This window comes from Impatiens glandulifera, chromosome 4 (genome assembly GCF_907164915.1).
Source record: "Impatiens glandulifera chromosome 4, dImpGla2.1, whole genome shotgun sequence".
In the NCBI taxonomy this organism is placed as follows: domain Eukaryota; kingdom Viridiplantae; phylum Streptophyta; class Magnoliopsida; order Ericales; family Balsaminaceae; genus Impatiens; species Impatiens glandulifera.
In genome coordinates this window covers 4,708,408-4,727,298 of record NC_061865.1, presented here as the reverse complement: position 1 = coordinate 4,727,298, position 18,891 = coordinate 4,708,408, and the positions used below count along the sequence as shown (strand labels likewise).

At 29.3% G+C, this 18,891-nt stretch overlaps 1 protein-coding gene across 1 annotated transcript; it reads left to right on the top strand.

The window, feature by feature from the left end:
• Positions 1-9,499: 9,499 nt before the first annotated feature.
• On the top strand, positions 9,500-14,324 carry LOC124936439 (uncharacterized protein sll0005). Its single transcript, XM_047476937.1, has 13 exons — positions 9,500-9,875; positions 9,966-10,115; positions 10,316-10,486; positions 10,723-10,866; positions 11,025-11,130; positions 11,306-11,454; positions 11,573-11,698; positions 11,888-12,031; positions 12,120-12,207; positions 12,411-12,784; positions 13,220-13,543; positions 13,606-13,839; positions 13,948-14,324. The coding sequence occupies exons 1-13, from the start codon at positions 9,642-9,644 to the stop codon at positions 14,083-14,085; spliced, it is 2,382 nt and encodes a 793-aa protein (XP_047332893.1). The 5' UTR covers positions 9,500-9,641; the 3' UTR covers positions 14,086-14,324.
• Positions 14,325-18,891: the final 4,567 nt, after the last annotated feature.

Below are 18,891 nucleotides of genomic sequence, written 5' to 3'. Positions count from 1 at the left end.
AAGTGTTATTAACCTAGTCGGTTAAAGAGTTGTACTTGTTTTGTTAAGTTGCAAGTTCGAACCATACCTATAGAATTTTTAATTTTATTTTTAACCGTTTTAAGTTTATGGGCGGGTCAACCCACAATACGACCCAAGTATCAATTTACTCTCACATATATATTCAAATTAACAAAACTCTCGGCCCGGCAATCCGAACACTTTAAAAATTAAGCATCATTATATATATATATATATATATATATTAGTTAGTTAAAAAGTTGAACTTATATTGTTAAAATGTCACGCGTTTATTAAATTTGGTGTTGAATTTAAAATATAAAGTGTTATTAGCTAAGTTTGTTAAAATGTTGTACTTATTTTGTTATATTGCAAGTTCGAACCATATCTATAACATTTTTTTTTTATTTTTTTTAACCATTTTAAGTTTATGGGCTGTTCAACCCACAATCCGACCCAAGTATTCATTTACTCTCACATATATATCCAAATTAACCACAACTCTCGACTCGGTAATCCAGAAACTTTAAAAATTAAACATCATTATATATAGATATAGATTAGTTAGTTAAAAAGTTGAACTTATATTGTTAAAATGTTCCGCGTTCATCAAATTTGTGTTGAATTTAAAATATAAAGTGTTATTAGCCTAGTTGGTTAAAAGGTTGTACTTGTTTTGTTAGGTTGTAAGTTTGAACCATATCTATAACATTTTTATTTTTATTTTTATTTTTAACTGTTTTAATTTTATGGGCGGGTTAACCCACAATCCGACTCAAGTATCCATTACTCTCATATATATATCCAAATTAACCACAGCTCTCGATCCGGCATTCCGAACACTTTAAAAATTAAGGATCATTATATATATATATTTACTTTTAAGATGGCAACTGAAACCTTTTCAACCGGTAAAAAATGCAAATAGGATCCTCTGCTCCCACTTTTTTGTTCCATCTTATAGGGATGGGATAAAAATGTTTTTTTTTTAAAAAAAACTAAAAAAATATTCCATTTTTATCCCTAGAAGGTGGGAACTGCAAATATGCCATCCCAATCCCAACTATTTACATGTCCCACATGATATGCAATAAACATCCCCAATTTCAACTAAGGGTACTCTATCCAATCTCCGACTAATTACATTTACAATATTAACCTATTTACAATTTTTGTAGTTTCTATATGAATATGAAGAGCTTATTTTGTAGTCTACGAGTTAAATACGAGCACCTTTATTATTATTATTATTTTTTTTAAAACGACTTAGTGTCATTTCATTAAAATACCTTTATTATTATTAATGTTAATATAGTTTGGAGACAATGAGTTGACGATTGACGATATTCTCCTATGAATTAAGAGAAAGATTACCATTTTTTAAATGATTCGGGTGTGATGACTAGAACTAATGATCATAAGAACGTGAGTTTGTGTGCTCAACCATTGAACTATTTCAAATGAAGTTAAGGAGAAAGAGATCGGTTTGCCCACTTCAATCGTTAATGTGCGCGAAATCTTACATCTTCCGTAAATTTTCCACCCAAACTCTTATTTGTTGAATACCTACCAACGTTGTTTGCTGAAAAACTAAATGATGTACCGCGTGATTATATGCAAGAGGGGAAGTGTGTCTCGAAACAAAAAGAAAGTTAATCCGATTAGATTTCATCAATGATTGAAAAATTATTGATTGAAACATTTATGGAATCAATGACGGTGTGGAGAGAAGCGTCGTAAAGTCATTATTGAGAATAATTTATTATGGCATATATTATGTTAGTGAGAATAAAATTCGAAAGATGGATTATTGGATTGTAAAAGATTTATGTAATTGGCGGTTAGGAGACTCCTGATTTTATAAAAAGGAGTCTAGTAGAATTCTTGTGGCATTATGTAAAAGTTGCATTATGGTAAGTCATATGTGTAATAAGGATGTGAAATCGGTGCGTCACTTACTTTTGCATTGTCAATGGTGGCTAATATTTGGAGTCTTTTGTGAGTATAATTAAAATTTACTAGATGATGTTAGAGTCTTTAGATAGTTACTGCGAAGTTTGAATTGAAGTGACTCATATGATAGGAATACATATTTGGGTTACCATCTCGATTGTTTTCTAGTGGACTATCTAGTTGGAGAGAAATCGTCAAACCTTCAATGATCGTAGTCTTCCAATGTATATCATTAATAATGTTATTATTATGACGTTTTCTAATATTCGTTTTGAAATATTGGTGTAGTAGGTCGGAGAGTTATTTGTTCTTTTTGAGGATTTACGAGCTCAATAACACGTTAAGTAACGTGTTTGTATTCTTTCTTATTTTAATGTTCTATTGAGTACGTAACCTTTTTGACATTTTATATTTTGTTGTTATGTTTAAACGATTATTATATTTTAATATCATGGACCATTTTTAAAAAAATTGGGCATTGGATTCTATAGACCTTATTTTTACATCCAATTTATAATTTTAAATAAATTTCAAAGAGTCTTTAAAAAAATTATAAAGTCTAAAAATCGACTTTTAAAATTTTCCACAATAATCAATATCACATAATTCACATTCATCTTGAATCTCATAAAAAGAGATGAGTAACCAAAATAGATGTACAACTTAGAGTACAATTAAAATATTGATATTTGTCGAACCCCATAAATCCTCTTGAATCCAGTAAAAAAGATGAGGAACAAAAGTTAGGGTTTGACAAAGTTAGACTAATTCGGACTCTTTTTAGAGTCGACATCCGATTTTCTTATGAAAATTCGAGAAAAAAATTATTGTGTTCGAAGATGCGTATAAGAAATTTCGTTTTGGTGAGATACTTGATTACACTCGGGGAAGTGATTTAGTGCTTTGTCCCTCATGTCAGTTAAAAAGATGGCTTCTACTTTAAACTTTTTGATAATTTTACAAAACAGGATTTTTACATTTTATTTAATAATTTATTAATTATTCGAGTACCTATTCATGTGTCTAAAACTTAATCTCATCCTAATCATGCAAATAGATTTATGGTGATATGTTTGTAGTCATGTGTCTATGTATAGTCATGGTATAAAATAAGTAATGAGACTACTTGAAATAAATGACACGCATGTTAATTAAAGCTTACTAAAAGTAGGAGAATAGAAAAAAAAATCAAAATTATATTTCAAATGATCTATTTACGAGATTATATATATATATATATATTAATTTTATTTATTTGGGGTATAAAAATTTAGGTGAAAAAAAACAAATAAGCCTTAAGTCGGACTCCAGCAACCAAGACGGAGCCACAACAATGTCCTGCCCTTCCTACATGCATAGGATTTAGCACCCAATGAGGCCTTGATGTGAATTGAGCACCCATGAGGACTTGATCGTGAAATGAAAAAAAATATTTTAAAAAAATGTGGTTAATATTGGAAACTTTACAATATAAGTGGTACAAATAATATAGTTTAGACATTTATATGTGAATTAATTATAAGTTTGATTATGGGTGTTCATCGGTTCGGTTTCGGGTTATTCGAGTTCCTCAATTCGGTATATTTGGTTTGAACTTCGAATAATTGGAATTCAATTTTCTTTTATTTTAAACTCAAAATAAAATGTGCCAACTAAGAATTGAACCCGGGGTCTATACTATGGTAGGGTATTATTCTAGTGTTTTTGTTTCATTTTTTTCTTTTATTATAAATCTTAATTCAAAATATTCTAGTTTGATTATTTTGAACTTATTCTTAAGTTAAGTTTGGAAGAATAAATAATAAAAAAATGAATTCGGTTTTCGGTTTGGTTTTCGATTTTAAACCCAAACTCGAAAACCAATTCGAAAACCGTATTTGAATTCGAATTGGTTTGAAATTCGATTCGAAAACCAAAAATGAAATTCGAATTCGATTTATTCGAATTCGGTGAATTCAAATTTGGTCGGATATTTGATTCAGACCAAATATTGAACACCACTAAGTTTGATAGTGATTTAATCTCGGAGATTTGGGGACCGTAAATATGTGATGGATGTTATATAGAATTATTGAAGATTGTTTGATGATGACCTTTATCTACTTTCTTTAATAAATATGCTTTATTTATTAGAGTGGATTTATTATTATTATTATTATTATTATTATTATTATGGACTTCGTTGACAAAGAAGGAATATTATTTTTATTATTATTATGGATTCCAACTTTGGATCTCATAAATTTAAATGACCCGTTATATTTTAGCACATTTATACGTTACAATTCAAAATATTTTATTTTTAAAATATATATAAAGAAATGATTTAGGCAACCAAATGAGCATGAGAGAAAAAAAATTATATTTAAAAAATGACAATGTTGAGAAATTTTTATCCTGAACATAACTAGGGGTGAGCATAATATGGGTTTATCCAAACCCAATCCTAACCCAAACCCAAAATATTAATTTGGGTTGGTTAATATGGGTTGGGTTGAGTATGGATTGGGTTGAGTATGGGTTGAGTTTAATTTGGGTTGGGTTAGGGTTACCCAAATTACTCAAATTATATAAATTTAGTTTAATTCTCTATTATTAATCCAATATAAACTAATCATCTTCCAACTTTAAGTCGAACACGTTTTTGACATGTTTAACATATTTTTCATATGTTTAACACGTTTTGCACACATCTAACACGTTTTTAATATTTTTAACACGTTTCACTTATAACATGTTTTTCACACGTTTAACACGTTTTCACACGTTTTCACACGTTTAACACGTTTTTGACACGTTTTCACATTTTTGACACGTTTTCACGTTTTTGACACGTTTAACACGTTTTCACGTTTTTGACACGTTTAACACGTTTTTTACATGTTTAACACATTTTCACACTAATAACACGTTTTTCACGTTTTTGTCACGTTGAACACGTTTTTGACATGTTTAACACATTTTCACACTAATAACACGTTTTTCACGTTTTTGTCACGTTGAACACGTTTTTGACATGTTTAATACGTTTAACGCATTTTTGACAAGTTTAACACGTTTTTTACGTTTTTGTCACGTTTAACACGTTTGTAACATATTTAACATGTTAACACGTTTTTGATAAGTTTAACACGATTTTCACGTTTTTGGCACGATTAACACGTTTTAAACATATTTAACACGTTTTTGATAAGTTTAACACGATTTTCACGTTTTTGGCACGTTTAACACGTTTTTGACATTTTAACACGTTTTTTATATGTTTAACACGTTTTTTTACACGTTTAACACGTTTTTAATATTTATATCACGTTTTCACACTTAAAACATGTTTTTCACATGTTTAACAGGTTTTTACGTTTTTGGCACATTTAACAAGTTTTTGACATTTTTAACACGTTTTCATACTAATAACACGTTTTTGTCACGTTTAATACGTTTAACGCGTTTTTGACAAACTAAACATGTTTTTTTACGTTTTTGGCACGTTTAACACGTTTTTAACATAACTAACACGTTAACACGTTTTTGATAAGTTTTCACATTTTTGGCATGTTTAACACATTTTTAATATTTCAACACGTTTTTGATATGTTTAACACGTTTTCACACGTTTAACACGTGTTTCACATATTTAATATGTTTTTCACGTTTTTGGCATGTTAAATACGTTTTTGACATATTTGACACGTTTTTCACACATTAACACGTTTTTCACATTTTAGTACATTTAATACGTTTTTGACATGTTTAACATGTTTTTCACGTTTTTGACACGTTTAACACGTTTTACACATTTAACATATTTTTGACATGTTAAATAAAAAAATTAAAATAAAATAATTTGGATTACCCAACTCATACTCAATCCAACTCATACCCAACCCATATTAATAAATAATATGGGTTGAATTATGTGTTGGGTAAATTTAATTTGGGTTGAATATGGGTTGGGTAATACGGGTTGGGTTCACCCGTTTGCCCACCCCTTAACATAACCATGTTCGAGACATTTTTATGGTCTTACTTTCGTCCCGAACAAAGCCATTTTCCGAACATAACAATTTTTAAAATTTTAATTTAGTATGATTTTTTTTAATTTCTCTCTTCTGTTGGACCACGTCAAATTCGTTGTCTTAATTTCGTTCCTTATAACTCCGTTACCTCTATTACGACCAGAGATGAACAAACGGGTAAAACTAATCTGTTTTGTCCGATTCGTATTAAATTCAAACTAAATTTATTCCACCCGTAATCTAAATCATTTTACTAATTAATATGGATTTTATTGAAGAGGGTTTGATCAATCCAAACTAATTTTTTTTTTTTATCTTCTATTTTTAGTTATTGTGGATATATAATTTTTATCTTTAAATTATTGTTTTATTATATTTTAGCTTTTTTTATGTAAAAAATATACGATACAAATACAAAATTAAGTATATAAAAAATTAATATATTTTTTTATACATTAGACTTCATATTTAAAAAATAAAAATACAAACTAAAAAAAATATAAATTAATAAGATATAAATATTACAAGGACTTATTTATAATTTTAAAAATAAAATGAGTTCATGAATAATAGGATCTTCTTCAACCCACAACTACATTCTCAAACCCAAAATGCAGTAAACATTATATCAAACACTAATTCATCTCCAATTTAAAAATTCATTTCCAAACTCAGAAAAATAATATTAAAATATTTATTTCTTACACTAACTTTTTAACCTTATTAATATTATTTATATATTTATCAACTTTACATATTTAACTTCAATCTTTTCTCATTTCTTTAATAAAATTAATTATATATTAATAATTCATACCAACAAAATAATTAAATAATATATTTAATTAAACAAACATATTATATTAAAATTTAAGTTATAAAATATAAAATAAAATAAAAATTAAATTATATCAAATTTTAAGTATAATACAATTTAAGATTTAATTATATATTTAAAAAATATTATAACTTTTTATCTTAAAATAAAAAATTAAAAGACCAAAACAATTTTTCAAATAATTTATATAACCAAGTTTAATATTTAAATTAAAGAATTTATATATTTCAAGGGTTTATTTAAAAATTTATAAAAAAAAATTATCGAAATGAATAGGAATTACGCATATATGCGTTTTTTAGAGAGAGTAAATTCTCATTTTACCGCTGCGATTGCGGATTTCACCGTTTTGAGTTTGGGTTTGAACGATTGTTTGGAGAAATCCATTTTACTTAATCACAAATATTTTTTTATTTAGAAAAGTAAAAACTAAAAAATTATTTGATTTTTTTGGTATAAATGTTATTGAATTAGATAATTTCTTTTATGTAAAAAGTGATATTTGACAAATTTAAATACAAATAAATATACTTTCATTCAAGTAAAAACTAAAAAATTTAAAATTGTTATTAACTTTTTAAATTGATTTTTGACAAATTTAAAATTTAAATACAAATAAATACTTTCATAAAAGTAAAAACTAAAAAATTAGTATTTTGTGAGAATCAATAATCACTATCATTTTTTTTTATTTATAAAAGTAAAAACTAAAAAGTTATTTGTTTTATTTGGTATAAATGTCATTGAATTAGATAAATTCTTTTATGTAAAAAAATGTATGAAAAAATAATTTGTTATTAACTTTTCTAATTGATTTTTGACAAATTTAAAATTTAAATACAAATAAATATACTTTCATACAAGTAAAAACTAAAAAATTTAAAACTGTTATTAACTTTTTAAATTGATTTTTGACAAATTTAAAATTTAAATACAAAATAATATATTTTCATAAAAGTAAAAACTAAAAAATTAGTATTTTGTGAGAATTAATAATCACAGTCATTTTTATTTATAAAAGTAATTTTATTTGGTATAAATGTCATTCAATTAGATAAATTCTTTTATGTAAAAAATTGATGAAAAAATAATTTGTTATTAACTTTTTTTTTAATTGATTTTTAACAAATTTAAAATTTAAATACAAATAAATATACTTTCATAATAAATCTCTCTCTCTTTATCAATAAATATATATTTTTTGTAAGAGTGGGCTGCATGAATTCTTTACCTTAGTCCATGACTACTAACGGACTCGCCATTCCCGGCCCAACTTTGTTTACCATGTATTGAAGATTATTTGAAAATGATGTTTACCACATGTATATATACTAATCTTTTAAAAATTATAATAGTTACATTAGATGTGTAATGACTAATATATAATAATTTTTTTAAAATAATCCTCTATCTTTTTTATTCATCTTAAAAATCTTCTATATAATTACATGTCGGTCGATTGATTGGCAAACACATTTTTGGTTAAGATTTTTTTGTTTATTTATTTTAATTTATGTATTTATTAGCATCATTTAAAATATTTATAAATAAAATTAAACACAACGGGTTACATAGTGAATGCATCTCTCTGCCTTTTTTTGCGTTAAAACCTAACTATTTTGAAAATTATATATCAATATAAAAAATTTTAAAAATTGTTTCTATTTAATATGAAAAACATGTCTGATTTTTTTTAAAGTTAAAAATGGATGAAAAGAATTAAATAAAATAATAAAAAAAATTATGCATGCAAATTAATTTTTAATTTTTTTTTTTGTATAAACTTGTTTTTTTTATGTATTTTTATATTTTTGTCACGTTAACAAAATTGTGTAATAAAAGGCTTATAAATGATGAGCATATATAATAAATAAAAGAATGGGAAGATAATTTATTAATTTTTTTACTTATAGTAAATCGAAATGTACATTTAAATCGTTCACGTCAATTTCCAAAATTTTAAATTGTTGTTTTGTCGATTTAAACGGTTAAAAAATCAATTTGATCGATTTATTCGGTTTTATTCAATGACAATTTGTTAAAATAGATTATATATATATTTACAAATATTATGAATAAAATTCGATAACATAATTCATGAATCACTTTCATAATTTTCAAAATACATATTCATTGTATTAATATTTTATTTTACTAAACATTATATTAAACGATTATGAAATTAAATTTATCTATTACTAATAATAATTAATATTTTGAATAGTCTTTAAGTTCATTATATTCTCTCATCATTATTAGTTTATTAACAAAACATTACTTATTATTATTGTCGATTTAAAATTTAATTTTTATTTATGTCATATTTAAATATTATTTTTTAAAATATTTGTTCAATTAAGTAGTTTTAATGTCGTTCAACTGACCAACCAAACAGTTGAGATCGGTTTGATAAAAAGAAAACAATAATAAATTCGGTTTAATCCTCACGTTAAATCCTCAAAGACAACATTATATTATTATTATTATTATTATTATTATTCTTATATTTTTTTATATGTATAATATCGTTTTAAAATTTCAAATGAACGGCGGAATAAACAGGTCCACTTTCAACCAATAATCTTGTTTTCTTAGACCACATTTTACCCGCCTCATATTCTGCCACGTGTCCTTCTTTCTATCAATCAGAAGGAATCTTTTTTCTCTTTTATGGCTTCCTTATAGACAATGTTCTTCACTCCTTCTGTAACAGATCGCCGGTTATCTTTCATCGCTATTGCTCTCCGGTGCCGGAGATTCTCTTCATTTGTTAACAGTGGCCGCCGGAGTGACCGGACTGATCGATATATCGGCAGAATCTACTTCATTCCGTCATGGACGCAGCTTCTCAGCTCGTCTGCTGCGGAATCGATCCTCTTCATCGTTCTCTATCTTCCCGTCGCAATTTCCTTTCGTCGACTCGTATCTATCAGTCTCCTGACAACCTCAATCGAAGTGGAAGACGGAAGAACGTCACAAGAGCCGTCGCAACTGAACCGAAACCAGTCGAGGCAGCTCCGAAAGTAGTGAATGGATCTGCAAGGCCGGATGTAAATGGAGTTTCAACGGTGAATTACTCAGCTTCCTTAATCTCTATCCTCGATTTTGCAAAAATTTGAATTATGACTTCGTTTGACCTAATGTATTTTGTCTTGTAGAGAATGAAAGACGTTTCTAAGGAAATTCAGAGAGTTAGAGCACAGATGGAAGAAGATGAGCAATTGGCATCGCTTATGAGGGGTCTTAGAGGTCAAAATATTCAAGATAGCCAGTTTGCGGATGAGAATATTCAGCTTCGTCTTGTTGAGGTTTTTACTTCCTAGACTATGTATACTTGTTGTATCAAATGAAAAAACTTTTGGTTTGGAAAATTAAATGTGGTTGAAGAGTGAAGACTGGTGATTAATGATTATCTATCTCTTGATAATTAGGTTCTAAAATTGCTAACTCTTAATATTTGGATTTCAATTTGATGGCTGATGTTCTCTGCTGATAATTACTTGTTTAGGTTAATGAATCTAGTGAGTCTTTGCCTTCGGTATATGATCCTGCTAGCATCTCTGCATACTGGGGTAAACGGCCACGTGTTGTTGCAACTCGGATAGTGCAGTTGCTATCTGTTGCTGGAGGCTTCCTTTCTAGTATTATCTTCGATGTGATAAATAAGAAGGTCAAAGAGGTTAGTTCCTTTGCTAGCTGATGGAAATTAATAGAGAATTGATATAACTTATAAGAGCTATACAATATTCACATTACTACTGATTATTCGCTTCTTGTTGTGAAACTTGGCCAACCATCTATTGTAGCGCCACTTCATTGAGAAACAGAGAATAATATATGATTTTACAGTCTTTTTTCCTGTCAAAACTTTAGTTACCAACCTGATTTCTTATGTGTATTCCCTCATTGTGACAGAATGAAGTTGCTCGGGCAATTGAATTAAGAGATATAGTAACATCTTTGGGACCTGCTTACATAAAGCTTGGGCAAGCATTAAGCATTCGACCAGATATACTGTCACCTGTTGCTATGACTGAGTTGCAGAAGCTTTGTGATAAGGTAAAGATTTGGATATTAATGCAGCTTGACATGGAATAACTTTTTTTTGTTGTTGAAAAAGTCCATGCATAGAATGAGAAAGATGGTGTTTAAGCGTAACCGACTAAAGCATGTCATGATCTTTCTTGCTGATATTTTCACTCAATGAACGTTTGTAGGTCCCATCATTTCCAGATGATATTGCTATGGCTCTTTTAGAGGAGGAGCTGGGTGAACCGTGGTCTAACATCTACTCTGAATTGAGTCCTTCTCCAATTGCAGCTGGTAAGCTTGATGTTCATATATCTAGCTTGAGGTCTTGAGGTTCTCTGATTTTGATGGATATTTATTCAGTCAAGTATTTATGAGCTTTAGTTAACTCAGAAACTGCGGTCCTACAATTGTCACAGAATCTAGGATATGGTATCTTTAACATCCATATACTATTATTCATGCTCAGCTTCTCTTGGACAAGTTTACAAAGGACGGTTAAAAGAAAATGGAGATTTGGTTGCTGTTAAAGTGCAGAGACCATTTGTTCTTGAGACAGTCACAATTGATTTATTTGTCATACGGAATTTAGGATTATTCCTTCGGAAGTTTCCTCAGGTAATATTTATCGAATTTCTAGTTTGACGGTGTCTGTGATGTTTTTTCTTGAGTCCTATGATCCTATCCTTAAGGAGGAAAGTTTCACCTTGAGTCTAAATCAGTACATACCATACAGGTCTCTATTGATGTGGTTGGGTTGGTCGATGAATGGGCTGCCCGTTTTTTCGAGGAGCTGGATTATGTGAATGAGGGTGAAAATGGCATGATTTTTGCTGAAATGATGAAAAAGGACCTTCCACAGGTAAGTTGGTACCAGTCAAACGTTCCTATTACTATTACTGAAGTGTAAGCTCGTATGAGAACTTTATCGGGCTATGCTGATGTCAGACATCACATGGGCCTTTTGAAAGAAGAAACAAAATCATGCTATCAATTCTTGTCTATTTAGATGTTTGTCATATATATTTTCTCTTTTGAATACCATTTTCAGGTTGTTGTTCCAAAAACCTACAGAAAGTATACATCAAGAAAAGTTCTTACCACTCAGTGGATAGATGGGGAAAAGCTTTCTCAAAGTACAGCCAGTGATGTTGGAGATCTGGTCAATGTTGGAGTCATATGCTATTTAAAGCAGGTACCTTTGATGTTTGGACTCCAATACCTTCCCCTTGTTGTTTTTCCTAAAATTCCATTACCTAGCTCGCATGTTATTTGATATACAGTTGCTTGATACTGGTTTTTTCCATGCTGATCCTCATCCTGGCAATTTAATCCGTACACCGGATGGAAAGCTGGCTATACTTGATTTTGGTAAGTGTTTTCCGCTGTATTTAATGGAATATTTTTGTTCCTGCATTAGTGATTGCATCCAAGTGATATTTATTTGAATTATTTCAATAAATGTGTATCGGGGTGTCTAGCTAAAGAGAAACTGTATTATTGAGAATGTGTTTAATATGTAGTGATTTATGTAGTCTAAAGAGAAAATATTGGACTACATTTTGCTATGACAGGTCTCGTCACTAAATTGAAAGATGATCAGAAATATGGGATGATTGAAGCTATTTCACATCTCATTCATCGAGATTATGATGCCATTGTCAAAGATTTTGTGAAACTTGAATTCATTCCAGAGGGCGTAAATTTAGAGCCTATCTTGCCTGTCTTAGCCAAGGTTTTTGACCAAGCACTTGCGGGCGGGGGAGCTAAAAGTATCAACTTTCAAGAGCTGGCATCAGACTTGGCTCAAATAACGTTTGATTATCCATTCAGGATACCTCCTTATTTTGCTCTTATAATAAGAGCAATAGGCGTGCTAGAGGGCATAGCTTTAGTGGGAAATCCTGAATTTGCAATTGTAGATGAAGCATATCCTTATATTGCACAGGTTAGTAGCATGTTGACTTTTCAAAACTCCTTTTTTACTGTTTTACATATAAGCATGATTTATTCTCCTTTATTACCTGAAGTGGTTAAGACTCTAATAGGATATTTGATACCTTAGATATGTTATTCAGCTGGAAGTGATATACTTATGATTGGATATATATATATATATATATATAAAATAATAGACAATGTGGGAAAAAATTGTTGTGGTAGTTGATAATATATATATTTTTAACTGGCTATAAGCATGTAACATCATATAAACTCATTTTCAGCTAATGAACAAATAGTTAGAAGAATTGTTTGAATCGTGTGGAAAATCATATGGCAGACTTTTATTTTAATTTTTTACTTTTTTCAGATGATACAAAAAAGTAAAGTGTTATAGCTTTTTTGTCTTTGTATTTATATATGTTATTTAATCCGTTGGCAGAGACTGCTGACAGATGAATCACCTCGTCTAAGAACTGCTCTTCGGTACACAATATATGGGAAATCTGGCGTTTTTGATGCTGAAAGATTCATAGATGTGATGCAAGCCTTTGAGAGTTTCATAAGTGCAGCCAAAAGTGGAGGAGGGGAGAGTCTCAATGGGGATATGGCTGAACTTGGCCTTCTGCAAAGACAAGGGAACACTGCTTTACCTGGATTTTCTTTGATCACAACCGATCTGCAGAAACCAGTCCAAACTAGAGCTGCACTAGCGTTTATACTATCGGAGAAGGGAAACTTCTTTAGAGAATTCCTCTTGGACGAGGTAATCAATCAAATTATAATAGAAAGATTCATACAATTCTTATATTTTGACATATGAAACAGATTGTGAAGGGCATTGATGCTGTGGCAAGAGAACAGTTGATTCAAATAATGGCAGTCCTAGGGTTCGGGAATGGTATCCCCCGGGTTTTCAGTATGATTCCTACTTTTGGACCAGTTAAACCTGTGGCTCTTTTACCCACCATAACACAAGAAGACAGAATCATATTGAACAATGTTCAAAAGATCATTGAATTCCTGACTGCTGGGAGTTCTGCTTCATGGTCACCTAACAAGGTACTTAATATTTTCTAATTCTTCTTGTTTTAAATGAACTTATATTGAACATGTGACTCGGGATGAACCTTTTATACATATAAAATGGTGTTTTCATATATTTTTTAGGGCCCTACAAATGTGGCTCAGGTGGTACAGGAACTTTTGCCTATATTACCCGGTTTGACTGTCAATGTGCTGCCTGAAATTATGGGGCGATTGAGTTCCCGGATAATGGCTCGATTGGTTCGCGATGCTTTCTTGTAGATCAAGCAGCATAATTGTGTATACATATGTAAGTAAAGCTAATCTTCTTTACTTTTAAGGAGAAATTAAGCAATTAATTATAGTTACTTGTATACCTCATTTTTTATTATTAAATCTGCCTCACCTTATTCTAGATTTATTGACAATTTTCTTTGTACAATAATTAAATAGCCATTTCGGCTGTTGGAGCAGCTATGTAAACTATCAATGAGAAAGAAATGTTAAAAATAATTAATTTCCTATCAAATGTGTAGTTCTTTTTTATTGAAGTTCTTTTTTTTTTCAATTGATTTTTGTGTGCACAATAAATATATATATAAACAAATAAAGTTTTTTCAAATTATTGATCAATTCATAAAGTTTACCTGGTTAAATAAATAAAATAAATTTAAAATAATATATATATATATATATATATATATATATATATATATATATATATATCACCGCCATAACAAGTTTTAAATAAAACCATGTGCTTAACCATGTGGTCACAAATTTTTATATATATATATATATATATATATATATATATATATTTATATTTATATTTATATTTATCCATATTTTGTCAAATACAAATACAGCACCAAAATTAACCATAAAATTAGTTATACGAGAAAAAAGAAGTTCAAAGTTAGCAAGGAAATATTTCATCATAACATAAACTATCTAAATTTAAACAATTTTTGTTAAGTGCTAATAATATATTATTTAAAATTTAAGAGCTTAATTATATTAATGCATTATTCAATAGCATCTAGATATATTTCCTTAAAAGGAAACCAGAAAACCATAAAGAAAGGATTATAATTTGAGAAATGATATTTTCAACAAAATTCCAAAAAAAACTAAGCCACGAATTACACGTGGGTAGAAAAAAAGAGTAAAAAAAATAATTAAATTGAAACTTTTCATTTTTTTTTAAAACCAAAATCCTATTCTTTCTCTCTCTTTTGTTTCATTTATGAAACGTTTCATTTTTCCCCAAAACCAAAACCCCACGATAATCTCTCTCTTTATCTTTCGTTTCATTTTCCCAAAACTCAACCCACTGACGATCTTAGTGAAACGTTTCATCGACTTCTTTTCTTCCGATCGATCGAAATGGTAAATCTTTTTTCTTTCTTTCATTTATCTTCCGTTCGAAATGATTGTCATATCAATATTTATGTTTAACATTTATGGTTTAGTTGCTGAATCGATTTTGATTAGGGTTGTAAAAGATTTGGATATCAATATTCTATTTTAGCTGCATTTTGGTTTAGTTGCTGAATCGATTTTGATTAAGACTGTTAAAAAGAATCCTGAAACCACTATTTCTGGTCTCGAAACCAAATTTCTGGTCCCCAAACCACTATTTTTAATCCCGAAACTAGCATTTCGGGGTGATTTATGGTCCCAAATTTTGTGGAGTGATTTCGGACCTCAAAATGGTTTCTATAAAAACTTTTATGGTTGTTTCATTTCTTTGCAGTTAACTGTCATTTCTCCGACGTAGACAGTAAGGAATAACAATGATCTATTGGAGAAGTCTGGAGAATATATTACATTTGAGTTGTGTTGTTGGTTTATTGTAAAAAACAGGCATATATATATAATTTTTGCTCAAAGAATTTCAGTAAACTTGATTGTCTTTTCATTGCTCTTTTTCTATACAAAATCTCTAATACAAATGAATGAATAATGAATCATATGGACAAAAATGCCATCTCTGGTTATAGAGATTATAAGGAGTCCATTAATGGAAAATAAAGAAAAAATTGATCTTTATGAAAAAGAAGGGTGATATGAAGAAGCGTCAACGTCAACGCGTACTCCTCTGACAAACACGTTAATTTAGCTTCAATACACATTAATTGAAAACTCATTAGTTTTTTTTATAAAGACTTGTTTGATGTAGGATTATTTAGAATTGTTTTAAAAAATATATTTGTTTGATTTATGTTTAATCTGAAATATTATAATGAAAACTAGAAAATAAAAAATAATTGAAGACAATGTTGTTATACTAGAAATTTATATAATTAAAAACTTTATTTACAATGTTACAATTTGTCCTTTATAGCACATTTAAAATACAACCTATTATAAATTTCGAAAAATCTTAAATAATCTTATTTCTTCATTAACTTGATTAATAAGAAGATCTGAATTTTCATAAATGACCTACAAATCAAATTAACATTACAATAAGATTATTGGTTTTAAAAAAAAAAATAGTCATAAAAGATCGTATAGAAACAATTTCGGAGCCCGAAATAACCATTTTTGGGTCCGAAATAACCATTTTGGGGCCCGAAATCACATGTGATTTCGGGACCAGAAATGACCCAAATGGTGGATTCGAGACTAGAAATTGTGGTTTCAGGACCAGAAATGCTAGTTTCGGGACTAGAAAAGCTGGTTTCGGGACCAGAAATACTGGTTTCGGGACTAGAAAAATTGTTTTGGGATTAGAAAAGCTGTTTTGGGACCAGAAATGCTAGTTTCGGGACCATAAATGCTGGATTTGGGACTAGAAATGGTGGTTTTGGGACCAAAAAAGTTGGTTTCGGGACGAAATGCTGGTTTCGGAACCATAAATGCTGGTTTCGTGACTAGAAATGCTGGTTTCGGGACCAGAAAAGCTGGTTTTGGGACCAGAAAAGCTGGTTTCGGACTAAAAAAGCTGGTATGCTGGTTTCGGGACCAGAAATGCTGGTTTCGGGACCAGAAATGCTAGTTTCGGAACCAAAAATACTGGTTTCAAAACCAGAAATACTAGTTTCGGGACTAGAAATTCTGGTTTCGAGACCAAAAATGCTGGTTTCGGAACTAGAAAAGCTGGTTTAGGGATCAGAAAAGCTAGTTTCAGGACCAGAAAAACTGGTTTCGGGATCAGAAAAGCTAGTTTCAGGACTAGAAATGCTGGTTTCAGGACCAGAAATGCTGGTTTCAGGACTAGAAAAGCTGGTTTTGAGACCATAAATGCTGGTTTCGGGACCAGAAATGCTGGTTTCGGGACCAGAAATGTTGGTTTTGGTACTAAAAATGTTGGTTTCGGGACCAAAAGCTGGTTTCGGGATCAGAAATGCTAGTTTCGGGACCAAAAATGCTGGTTTCGGAACCATAAATGCTTATTTCGTGACTAGAAATGCTGGTTCTAAGACCAAAAATGTTGGTTTTGGAACAAGAAATGCTGGTTTCAGAACCAAAAAAGGTGGTTTCAGGATTAGAAATGCGGGTTTCGGGACCAAAAATGTTGGTTTCGGGACTAGAAATACTGGTTTCGGGAACAAAAATGGCTCTTTTTTACAACCCTAATTGAAATTATTTCTGCAGCTAAACCTAAAATACAGTTAAACCTAATCGCTAAATCCTAAACCCTAAACCAATCATTTAAACCCTAATCATCTTAACCCTAATCTCATACACTAAACCATCAATGCTAAACAGATTCAATTATAAAAAGATGAATATATTTGTTTTTTCTTGGAGTTGGTGTTGTTTTGTTAGATGATGAACCTGCACCAGCCTGAAGACGAGAAGAAGTATGAAACGGAAGATAAACAGAAGATAAACGGAAGATAACGAACGATAGATAAACAGAAGAAGACTTACCATTTCGATCAAGCGAAAGACAAGTCGATAAAAAATGAGAGAAGAGAATCGTCGGTGGGTTTATGGAAAATGAAACGAAAGAGAAAGAAGGTTTTGATTTTGGGGGAAATGAAACGTTTCAATTTATTTTAGGGAAGAATGCCAATTTTACACACCAAGTTGTAAGAAGGTGTCAAATTTACTTATTAAATATCAAAATTCTATTTATACCTATTAACTTGTAAAAAAATGTCAAATTTATTTAAAATAACGGAAATATTAAACACCGTCAAAAATTTTGCCACATGTAATATCCACATATTTTTTATTTATTTTTATATTGTCATTACTTTGATTATTTTTTCATTTAAACAAAAATATTAAAAATTGTCCTTATCCATTCTTTATCTCTCTTATCTCACAATTATCCATTTTTTTTTTCTTAATTTCCCTCTTCATCTCCTCTCTAATATGCATAGGGAGTGCATAAATAAGTCTCTTCCTAAAATGAAATTGAGGCCATATCTTTGTAATAAGATCATTCAACCTCTATCCCTAATTTAATTCAAATGAAACATAATCTCTTTATATTATAAATCAAAAATAATTTATATTAAATTGAGTCTTTATAACTATCTAAAAAAACTGTAAAATTAATAATTGAACTTCAACAAGTTCAACTAAAATGACATTAAATGATTCAAAATAAATTATGTGTGACAAAAATTTATTGTGAATTTAATATAATCTATTAATTTTGAATCATGTAATTTCCATTTGAATTAAAAGTGGATAAAATAATATAAGATAATATGATGTGCCTATAGAGATGGAAATGGAAAGAGAAAAGTTCAAAGAAAATGAATAATTGTGAGATAAAAAGAGAGAAAAAATGAATAAAGAAAGATTTAATATTTTATTTAAATTGAAAAATAATTAAAGTAATGTTAATTTAAAAAAAAAATGGATATTACATGTCGCAAAAAAAAATTAACGGTGTTTAACATTTCCGTTATTTTAAATAAAATTGACACTTTTTAACAAGTTAGTATATAAATAGAATTTTGATACTTAATAAGTAAATTTGACACCTTCTTAACAAGTTGGTGTGTAAAATTGAGATTCTTCCCATTTATTTTATTTTTTTTGTCTCTCTAACCTATCCACGTGTCAAAACCGCATAGGATTCGTGGCTTTGTTTTCGCTAACATTTCGTTGAGTTTA